At 57.0% G+C, this 18,341-nt stretch overlaps 1 protein-coding gene across 3 annotated transcripts in view; it reads right to left on the bottom strand.

Moving 5' to 3' along the window:
* Positions 1–2,344: 2,344 nt before the first annotated feature.
* LOC133361112 (coiled-coil alpha-helical rod protein 1-like) overlaps positions 2,345–18,341 on the bottom strand; it is a 33,984-nt gene continuing 17,987 nt past the window's right edge. For all 3 annotated transcript variants that reach the window (XM_061579954.1, XM_061579955.1, XM_061579956.1), the window contains 9 exons: positions 18,126–18,232; positions 16,193–16,305; positions 14,882–14,966; positions 14,087–14,202; positions 12,083–12,304; positions 11,334–11,435; positions 7,507–7,658; positions 5,464–5,551; positions 2,345–3,766 (listed from right to left, as the gene is read on the bottom strand). In XM_061579954.1, the coding sequence (XP_061435938.1) occupies positions 3,675–3,766; positions 5,464–5,551; positions 7,507–7,658; positions 11,334–11,435; positions 12,083–12,304; positions 14,087–14,202; positions 14,882–14,966; positions 16,193–16,305; positions 18,126–18,232 (1,077 nt within the window). In that variant the 3' untranslated portion in view covers positions 2,345–3,674. The remainder of the gene's footprint in view (positions 3,767–5,463; positions 5,552–7,506; positions 7,659–11,333; positions 11,436–12,082; positions 12,305–14,086; positions 14,203–14,881; positions 14,967–16,192; positions 16,306–18,125; positions 18,233–18,341) is intronic.

Genomic DNA, 18,341 nt, shown 5'->3' on the forward strand with positions numbered 1-18,341 from the left:
CCCCACCCCTCCCACCCACCACCCAGCCCCACCCTCCCCCTCCCACCCACCACCCAGCCCCACCCTCCCCACCCAGCCCCACCCTCCCCACCCAGCCCCACCCCTCCCACCCACCACCCAGCCCCACCCTCCCCACCCAGCCCCACCCCTCCCACCCACCACCCAGCCCCACCCTCCCCACCCCTCCCACCCACCACCCTCCCCACCCAGCCCCTCCCCTCCCACCCACCCCTCCCACCCACCACCCAGCCCTCCCACCCCACCACCCAGCCCCACCCCTCCCACCCACCACCCAGCCCCACCCTCCCCACCCAGCCCCTCCCACCCACCCACCACCCAGCCCCACCCCTCCCCACCCACCACCCAGCCCCACCCTCCCCACCCAGCCCCACCCCTCCCCCACCACCCAGCCCCACCCAGCCCCTCCCACCCACCACCACCCTCCCCACCCAGCCCCACCCTCCCCACCCCTCCCACCCACCACCCAGCCCCACCCTCCCCACCCAGCCCCACCCCTCCATCCACCACCCTCCCCACCCAGCCCCTCCCCTCCCACCCAGTAGAGGTCGCAAACGGGTTTTGATTCCTTACCCGTACCTGTACCCGGCCGCACCAGGGTCGCAAACGGCTACCCGTACCCGGCCGGGTATGGGTAGCCGGGTACGGGTAGGGTACGGGTATCGGGTACCCGGTTGCGACCTCTGGGATGAAGCCATGTTGCAGGCGCGGGTGGGTTGATTCTAGGAACTTGAATTGTAAGAAGAGACACAAGACGTTGGGAAATGAGTGACAAACGGTGACTCACCAGTGACTCACGGCCTACCCGTACCCGTACCCGGCCGCACCAGGGTCGCAAACGGGTACCCGTAGGGTACAGGTATCGGGTACCCGGTTGCGACCTTTGCTCCCCATCCAGCAGTTGAATATACCGCGAGCCAAAGTCTCACGCGCGGGGGGGGGGGGGGTACACACACGTTCGCAGCGATCACAACTTTATTACTCGTACGTGGAAAGGGTTTTAAAAACAAAATTTTGGCAAAAATTACTTGCGAGGGTTGAACCGTCAGGGAGGGTTTTGGGGCGTCGGTCGACGCAAATGTACCGTCACGAAGGCCCCGGGGACATTGTTGAACAACAAGAAGAAAAAATGTTCAAGTACAAAAGCCAAACCCTTTCCATAATAGAGGTTTCGTTTTTGTCGGGTCAGATCGCCTAAATATCAATGTTGTGTCGTTATACCCGCCACCGCCGCCGCCACGACACAGCCAATTTGTTGAGTTTGTGTCACGAAAACGCAAAACGTTGCTCCATCCGTGACCAATTCAGCCCGATGGATAACCCAACCGGTAATGGATATCCGTTGTCATTTACATGAAAACATTAACCCCCCCCCACATGATCTTCGCACCTGATTGCCACACAAGTCACGGCGCCACATGTATCCCTCCGTCCATCTCAGAACGAAACAGGAGCGAGGATTTCTCCACAAATCTGTGGCTGTCACCTGATGATTGCTGCCAAAGTGCAGCGCCACATTAAATACGCACTGGAATCATATTCTTAGGTTTTTTCGGTAAAGTCACGTAGGTGACAAAATAAAATTAATAAAAGTGAGATAAATATAAAAGAATAATTTATTTCACTGATAATTCACAAATAATAATTGATTTCACTTTTATTAATTTTACATTTCTCACCTACGTGACTTTACCGAAAAAACCTAAGAATATGAATCCTTGCAGTCACGAAAGCTTCAAATCTAGAACGCACCGGAATGACAACAGTTTAAAGCGATTTGAAGCATGTTTCATTTTCAAAATGGGAATATGGTTTTGGGGGGGGGGGCAGAGCTTTGTGACATCATATTTGAGGAGGGGGGGGGTCTGACTTTTTGTGACGCCGTGTGACGAGAGGGGGGGGTGGCGTCAAAAATGTCACAGCTACTCGAATCGCCAATATTGTTGTGGGCTTCACTCTCAAACACTGAACTAGTAACTAATTAAATTTCGATTTAAAGCTTTCGTGACTGAGACATTCATCTTCTTGGTTCTTTCGGTAAAGTCACGTAGAAGGGAAATAATAAAATAATAAAATGAAACATAATAAAATACAATTCTCACGACGTTTCGGCCACAACGCAAGCAGCCGTCCTCAGGTGAAGAACAGGTCTGTCGGAAAGACAGCGTCTGAAGTTTCAGACGCCTGTCTTTCCGACAGACCTGAAGTTTCAGACGCTGTCTTTCCGACAGACCTGAAGTTTCAGACGCTGTCTCCCCGACAGACCTGTTCTTCACCTGAGGACGGCTGCTTGCGTTGTGGCCGAAACGTCGTGAGAATTATTTCATTATGTTTTATTTTTATTATTTTATTATTTCCCTTCTACGTGACTTTACCGAAAGAACCAAAAAGATAGTAACGAATTGGTCACGTGACAAACTCCCTCACCGATTGGCCGTGAGTTTGACGACACATTTACGTGATCTGGCCCAAGGAAAACGTCTATTATGGGAAATATTGGTCGCGAAAGCCCGCTCCGTGTCAAACTGCCCAAGCATTCTGAGTAACTGAGGTTAATCTGCGTGCCTGTGTGTGTGCGCGCGCGTGATGCGTGTGTACGTGTGTATATGCGTGTCCATGCGGGCGAGCGGTGGCGCAGTGGTTAGCGCGCTGCGCCACAAACCCGGCGACCCGAGTTCGATTCCCGTTCACAACCGATGACGGTGAATATTCTAACTGGTCCTGGGCTTCCTCTGGGTCGACTCGGCCTTAAATCAGTGCTGGGTACAAGTATAAAACATCGGCACTGGGCTCGTGTGCCACAGTGCCAGTCTTCATAGGTGCTGCTTGCTAACAGCAATTGCACCAACAGTCTGTGAAAGGCGCTATGGAAGATCTTTGTTAAGCTGTCTAAGGCTTGTGCATGGTTTGTGAATGTGTACATGTGTGCGTGTTTAAGGGGGAGCGGTAGTGTAGCGGTAGTATAGCGGTTAGCGCTACTGCTGCGCTATGAACCTGGCGACCCGGGTTCGATTCCCGCTCACGGCTAACACCAGTGACGATTATCTGAACCGGTCCCGGGCCTCCCCTAGGTCGACTCGGCCTTAAATGAGTACCTGGTGCGGTGTGTAAACATCGCCACTGGGGAGACAAAGGCGGTCGGGCGTGGTGCTGGCCACCCACCCCCTCAGTGTGCCGTTCCGGCCTTCATAGGTGCTCGCTAACAGCACTTGCCCCTACAGTCTGTTAAGGCTACACGGGGGATCTCTGTTTGATCTTTGTGTTTGAATACTGTGTATTTGTCTGTGTACATGTGTGTATGTGTCCACGTGTATGCATTTGTGTGCGTGCGCGTGTAACTCTTTGTCTTTGTGTGTAACTTTGGCACAGATGGTGGTTGCATCTACCGGTCATCTCAGTCAGTCAACCCACGGCGCCTCTGCTGGGTCTGTCCCGTGACCTCCTGCCAGCGGGCATTCGGCACGTCACGTGATAGCCTCAAAGTGCACCTAGCCTGGCGCAGGTGCCGTGGTGACGTCAGCGGCACTCGGTGGCGAACGCCGGCTGGTGTGTACGTACACACGTGTACCCGTGTGTAAAGTCACACGTGTACCCGTGTGTACGTACACACGGGTACACGTGTGTACGTACACACGTGTGGACGTGTTTTGAGTTATTCAACCATCGGGTCTCCCTCCCTCCTCTGCGTCTTCTGTGAGAACTTCCACACTCAACGCTCTCAGATCCTTCAGCACGGAGCTCAGAGACCCTACAGCACACACACAGGACACACACACAGTACACACACAGTACGTACACACAGTACACACACAGTACGTACACACAGTACACACACAGTACGTACACACACAGTAAATACACAGTACACACAGTACACACACAGTACACACACAGTACACACACAGCACACACACAGTATATATTCAGTATACACGGTACGTACACACACAGCACACACACAGTACGTACACAGTACACACACAGTATATATACAGCACACACATAGTACACACACACAGTACATACACAGTACACACAGTACGTACACAGTACACACACAGTACGTACACACACAGTATATATACAGCACACACACACAGCACACACACAGTACACACACAGTACGTACACAGTATATATACAGCACTCACACAGTACACACACACAGTACATACACAGTACACACAGTACGTACACAGTACACACACAGTACGTACACACACAGTATATATACAGCACACACACACAGCACACACACAGTACACACACAGTACGTACACAGTACACACACAGTACGTACACACACAGTACACACACAGTACACAACGGCACGTACACACACAGTACACACACAGTACACACAGCACACACACGGTACGTACACACACAGTACACACACAGTACACACAGCACACACACAGCACACACACGGTACGTACACACAGAGTACACACACAGTACACACACAGCACACACATGGTACGTACACACAGTACACACACAGTACACACACAGCACACACACGGCACACACACAGTACGTACACACAGTAACACACACGGCACACACACAGCACACACATGGTACGTACACACACAGTACACACACAGTACACACACTATATATACGCACACAGTACACACACAGTACGTACACACACACACACACACAGTACACACACAGTACACACACACACAGTATATACGGTACATACACAGTATACACACAAACAATACACACAGTATATATACACACACACAGTGTACACAGAATACACACAGTATACACACAGTACACACACCGTATGGTGAGTGAGTGGGTGAGTGAGTGGGTGAGTGAGTGGGTGAGTGAGAGGGTGAGTGGGTGGGTGGGTAGCTCAGTGAGCGCATGAGTAATAAGAGTGCGAGTGATTGAGTGAGTGAGCGGGCGAGTGGGTTAGCGGGTGAGTGAGTTGGTGAGTGAGTGGGTTAGCGGGTGAGTGAGTTGGTGAGTGAGAGAGTGAGTGAGAGGGTGAGTGAGTGCGTGGGCGAGTGGGTTAGCGAGCGGGCGAGTGGGTGAGTGAGTGGGTTAGCGAGCGAGTGAGTGGGTGAGTGAGAGGGTGAGTGAGTGCGTGGGCGAGTGGGTTAGCGGGTGAGTGAGTGGGTTAGCGGGTGAGTGAGTGGGTGAGTGAGAGGGTGAGTGAGTGCGTGGGCGAGTGGGTTAGCGGGTGAGTGAGTTGGTGAGTGAGTGGGTTAGTGGGTGAGTGAGTGGGTGAGTGAGAGGGTGAGTGACTGGGTGAGTGAGTGGGTGAGTGAGTAGATGAATGACTGGGTGAGTGAGTGGGTGAGTGAGAGGGTGAGTGAGTGAGTGCGTGGGCGAGTGGGTTAGGGGGTGAGCGAGTTGGTGAGTGAGTGCGCGGGCGAGTGGGTGAGTTGTTGTGGCCTGTGCTAGGCTTCCACTGCCCACCTGTGTGACGCTGCCCTTTCTCCAGCTGCTGCCCTCCGACTCTCCTCGCCTTGTACTGCTGCAACAGCCCCTCCTGCCTCAGCGTCGCCTGCGTACGTCCGCACAGGCAAAGGCCCCCACCCCCCCCGTGTAGCCTTCAATAGACTGTTGGGGCAAGTGGTGTGAGCGTGTTGCAGCAGGCGCTCTGTGAAGGCCGACACGGCGCACGTGGAGGGTGGGTGGCTGGCACCAACATGCACCACCAACACCACCACCAACACCACCACCAACACCACCACCAACACCACCACCACCACCACCACCCCCCACCCCTCCCGGCCACCTTTGTTTCAGCCGTAAATGGGGTACTGATACCGTCAGAGCGTGCGGGTGGGTCAGTGGGTGAGTGGGTGAGTGAGAGGGTTGAGTGAGTGGGCGAGTGAGTGGGTGGGTGAGTGGGTTGGTGAGTGAGTGGGTTGAGTGAGTGGGTGAGTGGGCGAGTGAGTGAGTGGGTGAGTGGGTTGGTGAGTGAGTGGGTTGAGTGAGTGGGTGAATGGGTGGATGGGTGAGTGAGTGAGTGGTTGAGTGGGTGAGTGAGTGGGTGAGTGGGTGAGTGAGAGAGAGGGTTGAGTGAGTGGGCGAGTGAGTGAGTTGAGTGAGTGGGTGAGTGGGTGGATGGGTGAGTGAGTGAGTGAGTGGGTGGATGGGTGAGTGGGTGAGTGAGTGGGTGAGTGAGTGAGTGGTTGAGTGGGTGAGTGAGTGGGTGGGTGAGTGAGTGGTTGAGTGGCTGAGTGAGTGGGTGGTGGGTGAATGAGTGAGTGGGTGAGTGAGTCGGTGGGTGGGTGAGTGGATAGGTGAGTGAGTGGTTGAGTAAGTGAATGAGTGGTTGGGTGGGTGGGTGAGTGAGTGAGTGAGTGGGTGAGTGAGTGGGTGAGTGAGTGGGTGAGTGAGTGGGTGGGTGAGTGGGTGAGTGAGTCAGGTGGGTGAGGTGGCTGAGTGGTTGTGTGAGTGGTTGGGTGAGTGAGTGGGTGGATGGGTGAGTGAGTGGGTGGATGGGTGGGTGAGTGAGTGGACTGAGTGGTTGGGTGAGTGAGTGGGTGGATGGGTGAGTGAGTGGATGGGTGGGTGAGTGGCTGAATGGTTGGTTGAGTGGTTGGGTGGTGAGTGGGTGGGTGGGTGAGTGAGTGAGTGGGTGGGTGAGTGGGTGAGTGAGTCAGTGGGTGAGTGGATGAGTGGCTGAGTGGTTGTGTGAGTGGTTGGGTGAGTGAGTGAGTGAGTGGGTGGATGGGTGAGTGAGTGGGTGGATGGGTGGGTGAGTGGCTGAATGGTTGGGTGAGTGGGTGAGTGAGTGGGTGAGTGAGTGGGTGGGTGGATGAGTGGGTGAGTGAGTCAGTGGTTGGCTGAGTGGCTGGGCGAGTGGTTGGGCGAGTGAGTGAGTGATCGAGCGAGCGAGTGAGCGCACCTTCATGAGGCTACCGTCCGCTTGCAGCTGCTGCAGGTGGCTCTGCAGTTGCTGCAGCTGCAAGTGGTGATGCCTGTCGCGGGTCTGAGCCAGCTCGGTGGGTGAGTGAGTGGGTGGGTGGGTGAGTGAGTGAGTGAGTGGGTGAGTGATTGGGTGAGTAAGTGAGTGGGTAAGTGAGTCAGTGGGTGAGTGGCTGAGTGGTTGTGTGAGTGGTTGGGTGAGTGAGTGGGTGGATGGGTGAGTGGCTGAGTGAGTGGTTGGGCGAGTGAGTGAGTGAGTGATCGAGCGAGTGAGTGCACCTTCATGAGGCTACCGTCCGCCTGCAGCTGCTGCAGGTGGCTCTGCAGCTGCTGCAGCTGCTCGTGGTGATGCCTGTCGCGGGTCTGAGCCAGCTCGGTGGGTGAGTGAGTGGGTGGGTGGGTGAGTGAGTGAGTGAGTGAGTGGGTGAGTGATTGGGTGAGTGAGTGAGTGGGTAAGTGAGTCAGTGGGTGAGAGGCTGAGTGGTTGTGTGAGTGGTTGGGTGAGTGAGTGGGTGGATGGGTGAGTGGCTGAGTGAGTGGTTGGGCGAGTGAGTGAGTGAGTGATCGAGCGAGTGAGTGCACCTTCATGAGGCTACCGTCCGCCTGCAGCTGCTGCAGGTGGCTCTGCAGCTGCTGCAGCTGCTCGTGGTGATGCCTGTCGCGAGTCTGAGTCAGCTCCCTGGCTCGCTCCCTCTCCCGGCTCCACTCGCGCTCACCCTGGCGCAGCGCCACCACTGCGGCGAGTAGAAACACAGAGTCGATACAAAATAATATAAGGGAAATTTTTATACTACTGAGTTTTTTCGGTAAAAGTCACGTAGGTAAAAAATGAAATTGAAATTAATAAAAAATAAAAAATCACGACGTTTCGGAGGCAACACAAGTCTCCGTCATCAGGTCATCAGGTGTTGGGGCAAGTGGTGTTAGCGTGTTGCAGCAGGCGACCCGTGCTCCCTGCGTGCCTGGTTCAGACTGAGTGAGTGAGCGAGCGAGTGAGTGAGTGAGCGAGTGAGCAGGTGTGTGAGTGAGCGAGTGAGTGAGTGGTGTGTGAGTGAGTGGTGAGTGAGTGAGTAGGTGAGTAGGTGAGTGAGTGAGCGAGTCAGTAAGTGAGCGAGTGAGCGAGTGGTGTGTGCGTACCAGCCTTGCCGTGCTCCCTGCGTGCCTGGTTCAGACTGAGTGAGTGAGCGAGCGAGTGAGCGAGCGAGTGAGTGAGTGAGCGAGTGAGCAGGTGTGAGTGAGCGAATGAGTGGTGTGTGAGTGAGTGAGTGAGCGAGTGAGTGGTATGTGCGTACCAGCCTTGCCGTGCTCCCTGCGTGCCTGGTTCAGACTGAGTGAGTGAGCGAGCGAGTGAGCGAGCGAGTGAGTGAGTGAGCGAGTGAGCAGGTGTGAGTGAGCGAATGAGTGGTGTGTGAGTGAGTGAGTGAGCGAGTGAGTGGTGTGTGCGTACCAGCCTTGCCGTGCTCCCTGCATGCTTGGTTCAGACTGAGTGAGTGAGCGAGTGAGTGAGCGAGCGAGTGAGTGAGTGAGCGAGTGAGCAGGTGTGTGAGTGAGCGAATGAGTGGTGTGTGAGTGAGTGAGTGAGTGGTGTGTGCGTACCAGCCTTGCCGTGCTCCCTGCATGCTTGGTTCAGACTGAGTGAGTGAGTGAGCGAGTGAGTAGGTGAGTAGGTGAGCGAGTGAGTAGGTGAGTAGGTGAGCGAGCGAGCGAGTCAGTAAGTGAGCGAGTGAGTGGTGTGTGCGTACCAGCCTTGCCGTGCTCCCTGCGTGCTTGGTTCAGACTAAGTGAGCGAGTCAGTAGGTGAGCGAGTGAGTAGGTGAGTGAGTGAGCGAGTGAGTGGTGTGTGAGTGAGTGAGCGAGTGAGTAGGTGAGCGAGTGAGTGAGTGGTGTGTGAGTGAGTGAGCGAGTCAGTAGGTGAGTGAGTGAGTAGGTGAGTGAGTGAGTAGGTGAGCGAGTGAGTGAGTGAGTGGTGTGTGAGTGAGTGAGCGAGTGAGTAGGTGAGTAGGTGAGTGAGTGAGCGAGTCAGTAAGTGAGCGAGTGAGTAGGTGAGCGAGTGAGTAGGTGAATGAGTGAGCGAGTGAGTGGTGTGTGAGTGAGTGAGTGAGCGAGTGAGTAGGTGAGCGAGTGAGTGAGTGGTGTGTGAGTGAGTGAGCGAGTGAGTAGGTGAGTAGGTGAGTGAGTGAGCGAGTCAGTAAGTGAGCGAGTGAGTGGTGTGTGCGTACCAGCCTTGCCATGCTCCCTGCGTGCCTGGTTCAGACTGAGTGAGCGAGTGAGTAGGTGAGTAGGTGAGTAGGTGAGTGAGTGAGGGAGTGAGTGGTGTGTGAGTGAGTGGTGTGTGAGTGAGTGGGGTGTGAGTGAGTGAGTGGTGTGTGAGTGAGTGGTGTGTGAGTGAGTGAGTGGGGTGTGAGTGAGTGAGTGAGTGGTGTGTGAGTGAGTGGTGTGTGAGTGAGTGAGTGGGGTGGTGAGCGAATGAGTGAGCGAGTGAGCAGGTGAGCGAGTCAGTAGGTGAGTGAGTGAGTAGGTGAGTGAGTGAGTGGTGTGTGAGTGAGTGAGCGAGTGAGTAGGTGAGCGAGTGAGCGAGTGAGTGGTGTGTGAGTGAGTGAGCGAGTGAGCGAGTGAGTGGTGTGTGCGTACCAGCTTTGCCGTGCTCCCTGCGTGCCTGGTTCAGACTGAGTGAGTGAGTGGTGTGTGAGTGAGCGAGTGAGTAGGTGAGTGAGTGAGCGAGTGAGTGGTGTGTGAGTGAGTGAGTGAGTGAGCGAGTGGTGTGTGAGTGAGTGAGTGGTGTGTGAGTGAGTAGGTGAGTAGGTGAGTAAGTGAGCGAGTGAGTGAGTGGTGTGTGAGTGAGTGAGTGGTGTGTGAGTGAGTGAGCGAGTGAGCGAGTGAGTGGTGTGTGCGTACCAGCTTTGCCGTGCTCCCTGCGTGCCCGGTTCAGACTGAGTGAGTGAGTGGTGTGTGAGTGAGCGAGTGAGTAGGTGAGCGAGTGAGCGAGTGAGTGGTGTGTGAGTGAGTGAGCGAGTGAGCAAGTGGTGTGTGAGTGAGTGAGTGGTGTGTGAGTGAGTAGGTGAGTAGGTGAGTAAGTGAGCGAGTGAGTGGTGTGTGAGTGAGTGAGTGGTGTGTGAGTGAGTGAGCGAGCGAGTGGTGTGTGCGTACCAGCTTTGCCGTGCTCCCTGCGTGCCTGGTTCAGACTGAGTGAGTGAGTCAGTAGGTGAGTGAGTGAGTGAGCGAGTCAGTAAGTGAGCGAGCGAGTGAGTAGGTGAGTGAGTGAGTGAGCGAGCGAGTGGTGTGTGCGTACCAGCTTTGCCGTGCTCCCTGCGTGCCTGGTTCAGACTGAGTGAGTGAGCGAGCGAGTGGTGTGTGCGTACCAGCTTTGCCGTGCTCCCTGCGTGCCTGGTTCAGACTGAGTGAGTGAGCGAGCGAGTGGTGTGTGCGTACCAGCTTTGCCGTGCTCCCTGCGTGCCTGGTTCAGACTGAGTGAGTGAGCGAGTGAGTGGTGTGTGCGTACCAGCTTTGCCGTGCTCCCTGCGTGCCTGGTTCAGACTGAGTGAGTGAGCGAGCGAGTGGTGTGTGCGTACCAGCTTTGCCGTGCTCCCTGCGTGCCTGGTTCAGACTGAGTGAGTGAGCGAGCGAGTGGTGTGTGCGTACCAGCTTTGCCGTGCTCCCTGCGTGCCTGGTTCAGACTGAGTGAGTGAGCGAGCGAGTGGTGTGTGCGTACCAGCTTTGCCGTGCTCCCTGCGTGCCTGGTTCAGACTGAGTGAGTGAGCGAGTGAGTGGTGTGTGCGTACCAGCTTTGCCGTGCTCCCTGCGTGCCTGGTTCAGACTGAGTGAGTGAGCGAGCGAGTGGTGTGTGCGTACCAGCTTTGCCGTGCTCCCTGCGTGCCTGGTTCAGACTGAGTGAGTGAGCGAGCGAGTGGTGTGTGCGTACCAGCTTTGCCGTGCTCCCTGCGTGCCTGGTTCAGACTGAGTGAGTGAGCGAGCGAGTGGTGTGTGCGTACCAGCTTTGCCGTGCTCCCTGCGTGCCTGGTTCAGACTGAGTGAGTGAGCGAGCGAGTGGTGTGTGCGTACCAGCTTTGCCGTGCTCCCTGCGTGCCTGGTTCAGACTGAGTGAGTGAGCGAGCGAGTGGTGTGTGCGTACCAGCTTTGCCGTGCTCCCTGCGTGCCTGGTTCAGACTGAGTGAGTGAGCGAGCGAGTGGTGTGTGCGTACCAGCTTTGCCGTGCTCCCTGCGTGCCTGGTTCAGACTGAGTGAGTGAGCGAGCGAGTGGTGTGTGCGTACCAGCTTTGCCGTGCTCCCTGCGTGCCTGGTTCAGACTGAGTGAGTGAGCGAGCGAGTGGTGTGTGCGTACCAGCTTTGCCGTGCTCCCTGCGTGCCTGGTTCAGACTGAGTGAGTGAGCGAGCGAGTGGTGTGTGCGTACCAGCTTTGCCGTGCTCCCTGCGTGCCTGGTTCAGACTCTGCTCCAAGCCGGAGAGCTGATCCGCGTAGCGAGCGCGGAGGTCCCGTTCGACGGCTCGCACCGCTACAACCACCACCACCACCATCACAACAACAACAACTACACTCACCCACAACTCATCATATAGCAACCAATACCGACACCACTACCACCACCACCACCACCACCATCACAACAACTACACTGGTAGCGATGATGATGTTGATAGCGATGTTGATGGTAGTGGTGATGATGATGGTAGCGGTGATGATGATGGTAGCGGTTATGATGATGGTGGCGGTGATGATGATGGTGGCAGTGATGATGGTGATGATGGTGATGATGATGACGATGATGATGACGATAATGACGATGATGATGACGATGATGATGGTGGAGATGATGATGGTGATGATGGTGGTGGAGATGATGATGGTGATGATGGTGGAGATGATGATGGTGATGATGATGGTAGCGATAATGATGATCGCGATGATGATGGTGGCGGTGATGATGATGGTGGTGGCGGTGATGATGATGGTGGTAGCGGTGATGATGATAGCAATGATGATGATGGTAGCAATGATACCGATGATGATGATAGCAATGATGATGATGATAGCGATGATGATGATGGTAGCGATGATCGCGATGATGATAGCAATGATGATGATGGTAGCGATGGTAGCGACGACGAGGCCTGTTATTGTTCGTCTGCGTGTGTTGGGCACCCTGATCCTTCGCTCCGTGCTCCTGCTGCAGCTCCTGCTGCAGCTGCTGCAGCTGCTCCAGCTGCTGCTGCTGCTGGGTGCGGGCGGCTTCCAGCTCGTGCTGCGCCTGCTGCAGCTCGTGCTGCGCCTGCTGCAGGCGAGCCTGGGTCTCCTCGTGCAGCGCGCCGCGCTCCTCGGCCAGAGACCGCAGGTGCCGGAGCTGCTCCGCACAGGCCTCCTCCGCTGGGACGTGGACATCATCGTCGTCGTCAACATCGTCATCAACATCATCAACTTCAACATCATCATCAACATCATCATCATCATCATCAACATCATCATCAACATCATCATCATAGTCAACGTCAAGATCGTCATCGTCAACATCATCAACATCGTTATCAACATCATCAACATCAGCATCATTATCATCAACATCGTCATCGTCAAGATAGTCATCAGCATCGTCATCGTCGTCATCAGCATCATCATCATCAGGGACATAGGGGAGAGAGACCCCGTGTGTCTCTGTCTCCATGTCCCTACCCTGTGTCTCTCTCGCCGTGTCTCTCTCCCCGTGTGTCTCTGTCTCCATGTCCCTACCCTGCATGTCTCTCTCCCCGTGTGTCTCTCTCCCCGTGTGTCTCTCTCGCCGTGTGTCTCTGTCTCCATGTCCCTACCCTGCATGTCTCTCTCCCCGTGTGTCTCTCTCCCCGTGTGTCTCTGTTTCCATGTCCCTACCCTGCATGTCTCTCTCCCCGTGTGTCTCTCTCCCCGTGTGTCTCTCTCCCCGTGTGTCTCTCTCCCCATGTCCCTACCCCGTGTCTCTCTCCCCGTGTGTCTCTCTCCCCGTATGTCTCTCTCCCCGTGTGTCTCTCTCCCCATGTCCCTACCCCGTGTGTCTCTCTCGCCGTGTGTCTCTCTCCCCGTGTGTCTCTCTCGCCGTGTGTCTCTCTCCCCGTGTGTCTCTCTCCCCGTGTGTCTCTCTCCCCGTGTGTCTCTCTCCCCGTGTGTCTCTCTCCCCGTGTGTCTCTCTCCCCGTGTGTCTTTGTCCCCGTGTCCCTACCCCGTGTGTCTCTCTCGCCGTGTGTCTCTCTCGCCGTGTGTCTCTCTCGCCATGTCTCTCTCGCCGTGTGTCTCTCTCGCCGTGCGTCTCTCTCCCCGTGCGTCTCTCTCCCCGTGCGTCTCTGTCCCCGTGTGTCTCTGTCCCCGTGTCCCTACCCCGTGTGTCTCTCTCCCCGTGTGTCTCTCTCCCCGTGTGTCTCTCTCCCCGTGTGTCTCTCTCCCCGTGTGTCTCTGTCCCCGTGTCCCTACCCCGTGTGTCTCTCTCGCCGTGTGTCTCTCTCGCCGTGTGTCTCTCTCGCCATGTCTCTCTCGCCGTGTGTCTCTCTCGCCGTGTGTCTCTGTCCCCGTGTGTCTCTCTCGCCGTGTGTCTCTCTCGCCGTGTGTCTCTCTCGCCGTGTGTCTCTCTCGCCGTGTGTCTCTCTCGCCGTGTGTCTCTCTCCCCGTGTGTCTCTCTCGCCGTGCGTCTCTCTCCCCGTGCGTCTCTCTCCCCGTGTGTCTCTCGCCGTGTGTCTCTCTCGCCGTGCGTCTCTCTCCCCGTGCGTCTCTCTCCCCGTGTGTCTCTCTCCCCGTGTGTCTCTCTCCCCGTGTGTCTCTCTCCCCGTGCGTCTCTCTCCCCGTGTGTCTCTCTCCCCGTGTGTCTCTCTCGCCGTGCGTCTCTCTCCCCGTGTGTCTTTCTCCCCGTGTGTCTCTCGCCGTGTGTCTCTCTCTCCGTGTGTCTCTCTCCCCGTGTGTCTCTCTCTCCGTGCGTCTCTCTCTCCGTGCGTCTCTCTCCCCGTGTGTCTCTCTCGCCGTGTGTCTCTCTCGCCGTGTGTCTCTCTCGCCGTGCGTCTCTCTCCCCGTGCGTCTCTCTCCCCGTGTGTCTCTCTCCCCGTGTGTCTCTCTCGCCGTGTGTCTCTCTCCCCGTGTGTCTCTCTCGCCGTGTGTCTCTCTCCCCGTGTGTCTCTGTCCCCGTGTCCCTACCCCTGTGTGTGGCGAGTGAGATTTTCTCTTGCATGAGGAGGGCATCCTTCTGCATCTGTGACGAGAGGAGGTCTCTCTCCGCTTGGAGATGGCTCAGCTCAGCCTGCAGATCCGGCCTGCAAAACATCACCACATCATCGTCATCATCGTCAACATCGTCGTCGTTGTCATCATCACCGCCGTCACCACCACACCATCATCATTGCAAAGTAACGACAAGTTCACTACATGGCCTACATCGTTATGTCCACATTGTCATCTTCAACATGGAGCACATTACCACACCATCACCATCGCCGTAGCAACATCTTCATCGCCAGTCATCATCATGATTACAAAATCACCAAGATATCATCATTATTAGCATCACCGCCACCACCACAGAATTACAATATTTCAACATCACCATGATCTCGATTTAAAGCTTTCGTGACTGCAGGGATTCATCTTCTTGGTTCTTTCGGTAAAGTCACGTAGAAGGGAAATAATTAAATAATAAAGATAAAACATAATAAAATAATACAATTCTCACAGCGTTTCGGCTACAACGGCTGCTTGCGTTGTAGCCGAAACGTCGTGAGAATTATTTTATGTTTTATTTTTATTATTTCCCTTCTACGTGACTTTACCGAAAGATCCAAGAAGATCACCATGATCATCGTCATCCCCACATCGCAGCATCTCACATCATCGAGGCATCTACATCATCATCTACATCACGATTACAATGCGACCACAACACCGCTACCAACAAATGGCAGCACACAGGGCGAAGAACAGGAAGTGACGTCGTGCCTGGCGGGGACGTCGGGGCTGGGAGCGATGGTGGGCTGCTCCTGCAGGGCGAGACGGTGCAGGGCATCCCTCCTCAGCACCAGCCCTGCACACCACACAGTGCACCACTGAATGGCACCGCACCGTTGTCACGCAAAGGGCCACAGACTCACGCAGAGACCCACAGACTCACGTAGAGACCCACAGACTCACGCAGAGACCCACACAGAGACCCACAGACTCACGCAGCAGAGACCCACAGACTCACGCAGAGACCCACAGGCTCACACAGAGGCCCACAGACTGACGCAGAGACCCACAGACTCACGCAGAGACCCACAGACTCACGCACGGACCTACAGACTAACGCAGAAACTCACAGACTCACGCAGAGACCCACAGACTCGGTGGAGACGCACAGACTCACACAGAGACCCACAGACTCACACAGAGGCCCACAGACTGACGCAGAGACCCACAGACTCACGCAGAGACCCACAGACTCACGCACGGACCTACAGACTAACGCAGAAACTCACAGACTCACGCAGAGACCCACAGACTCACGCAGAGACCCACGCAGAGACCCACAGAATCACAGAGACCCACAGACTCACGCAGAGACCCACAGACTCACGCACGGACCTACAGACTAACGCAGAGACCCACAGACTCACGCAGCAGAGACCCACAGACTCACACAGAGACCCACAGACTCACGCAGAGACCCACAGACTCACGCAGAGACCCACGCAGAGACCCACAGACTCACAGAGACCCACAGACTCACGCAGAGACCCACAGACTCACGCAGAGACCCACAGACTCACAGAGACCCACAGACTCACGCAGAGACCCACAGACTCACGCACGGACCTACAGACTCACGCAGAGACCCACAGACTCACGCAGAGACCCACAGACTCACGCAGCAGAGACCCACAGACTCACGTAGAGACCCACAGACTCACATAGAGACCCACAGACTCACGCAGAGACCCACAGGCTCACGCAGAGACCCACAGACTCACGCAGAGACCCACAGATTCACGCAGAGACCCAGAGACTCACGCAGGCAACCACCACCACAGCCAAAATCGCCACCACCACCAACACATACTAGATTGAGAACCCATTTCAAACATACACCACACTATGATACACTACTACACAATACACAACCTCCGATTAGCACGCTTGGCTACGTACGGTGCGAAACAAGTTCAACACACGCACAGATTCGCACGCGAGCGAGCTGACTTTGACGCTATGTACCGCGCACGCCGCTCGCCCACACCTCCCGTGCCGACACAGCGAACCCAGGCCCCGTACCTCGCACGAGGTCCACTCTCCTCGTGGCGAAGCGGACGCGTTCGGAGAGGCGGCCGAGCGACTCCATCGCGCCCACGACTTTCCCTTCGCTCTCCGTCACCTCTCTCCAGCGCCTGTCAAGAGGCAGCGTCCATCCGTAAGGACGTGCGCGTGTGTGTGTACGTTGAAATTCTCCCGCACCGTACGCAAAGCCAACCGTGCTAAATCGGAGGCACGGGGGAGAGACAACAAACTAAATAAGCAGTTCTAAAGAATTAGTTTGTTAATCTCGACGATGACGACGATGACGATGTAAAAGTGGCAGCGTAGCTCCAAGTGGCCTCCTAATATTGGAAGGGGAACAGCGCTCCAGGCAACCGCAGGAGCGGCGCTTTCAGATTCTGTGGCCAACGTCTCTGTTCGATGGCCCAGCCAAAAGCCGCTGCTGTTGCTGCTGTTGCTGCTGCTGCTGTTGCTGCTGCTGTTGCTGCTGCTGCTGTTGCTGCTGTTGCTGCTGCTGCTGTTGCTGCTGCTGTTGCAGCTGCTGCGAGGATGACGAGTGGAGTTCGCGCCACGATGGTTCGTGCTGCTTGACGAGATCGGCAGCGGGGTGATCGTGTCGTTCATTTGCGTCCGGATCTTCCACGGTTTGTGCAGTGGATGCGGTTGAGGGTGGACCGTGAGCTTCATGGAAGATCCAAACCAGGGATCTTCTGCGTGTCAATAAAACCTATTTTTTTAAACGATGTTTATTTCACCAGGTGAGGCCCACTGAGATACGTAGCTTTTTATCAGAAGCGACCTGGCCACCACAAATGATAGCGCAACGAAGCGGTTTACCACATGGAAATTTACTGCGGCCGAATACTCTGAAAGGCGTGTTTCTAAATGCGGAGGGGACCTGGAGAAAAATCCACGTGACCACGGGGGAGAACGCGCAAACTCCAATTACACAGCAGGCGTCAGGGTCGGGATCGAACCCGCGCCCACCTGTATACCAGGCGAGGTAGTTAACATCTCCTAGCCAGCGTGATGATGCGATGATGAGATAGAGACACGCAGACTCCAATTACACAGCAGGCGGGGGAGGGGCGGGGAGGGGGAGAGGGAGAGAGAGAGGGGAGGGGGAGAGGGGAGGGGAGGGGAGAGGAGGGGAGGGAGGGGCGGGGAGGAGGGAGGGGCGGGGAGGGGGGAGGGGCGGGGAGGGGGGAGGGGCGGTGAGGGGAGGGGCGGGGAGGGGGGAGGGGTGGGGGGCGGGGAGGGGGGAGGGGCGGGGAGGGGCGGGGGGAGGGAGAGGGAGGTGAGGGAGGGGGAGGGGCGGGGAGGGGGGAGGGGCGGGGAGGGAGAGAGGGGAGGGGGAGGGGCGGGGAGGGGGGAGGGGTGGGGGGCGGGGAGGGGGGAGGGGCGGGGAGGGGGAGAGGGGAGGGGGAGGGGCGGGGAGGGGGGAGGGGTGGGGGGCGGGGAGGGGGGAGGGGCGGGGAGGGGCGGGGGGAGGGAGAGGGAGGTGAGGGAGGGGGAGGGGCGGGGAGGGGGGAGGGGCGGGGAGGGAGAGAGGGGAGGGGCGGGGAGGGGGGAGGGGTGGGGGGCGGGGAGGGGCGGGGAGGGGCGGGGGGAGGGAGAGGGAGGTGAGGGAGGGGGAGGGGCGGGGAGGGGGGAGGGGCGGGGAGGGAGAGAGGGGAGGGGCGGGGAGGGGGGAGGGGTGGGGGGCGGGGAGGGGCGGGGAGGGGCGGGGGGAGGGAGAGGGAGGTGAGGGAGGGGGAGGGGCGGGGAGGGGGGAGGGGCGGGGAGGGGGAGAGGGGAGGGGGAGGGGCGGGGAGGGGGGAGGGGTGGGGGGCGGGGAGGGGGGAGGGGCGGGGAGGGGGAGAGGGGAGGGGGAGGGGCGGGGAGGGGGGAGGGGTGGGGGGCGGGGAGGGGGGAGGGGCGGGGAGGGGCGGGGGGAGGGGGGGTTTCCTACCTGCTGACTGTTTCCTGCAGTCGGTGCACCGCCGCTTCTGCCCGCGCTGCCCTCTGCTGGGCTTCTTGGGCCGCTGCCCTCAGCGCATCCAGATCCTCCTGGAGACCCTGACACCACAACAACAACAATACCACCAACGACAACAACAATACCACCAACAACAATACCACCACCAACAGCAATACCACCACCACCAACAATACCACCAACAACAAC

This window comes from Lethenteron reissneri, chromosome 71 (genome assembly GCF_015708825.2).
Source record: "Lethenteron reissneri isolate LAM-NWPU_2019-01 chromosome 71, ASM1570882v1, whole genome shotgun sequence".
NCBI classification, from domain to species: domain Eukaryota; kingdom Metazoa; phylum Chordata; class Hyperoartia; order Petromyzontiformes; family Petromyzontidae; genus Lethenteron; species Lethenteron reissneri.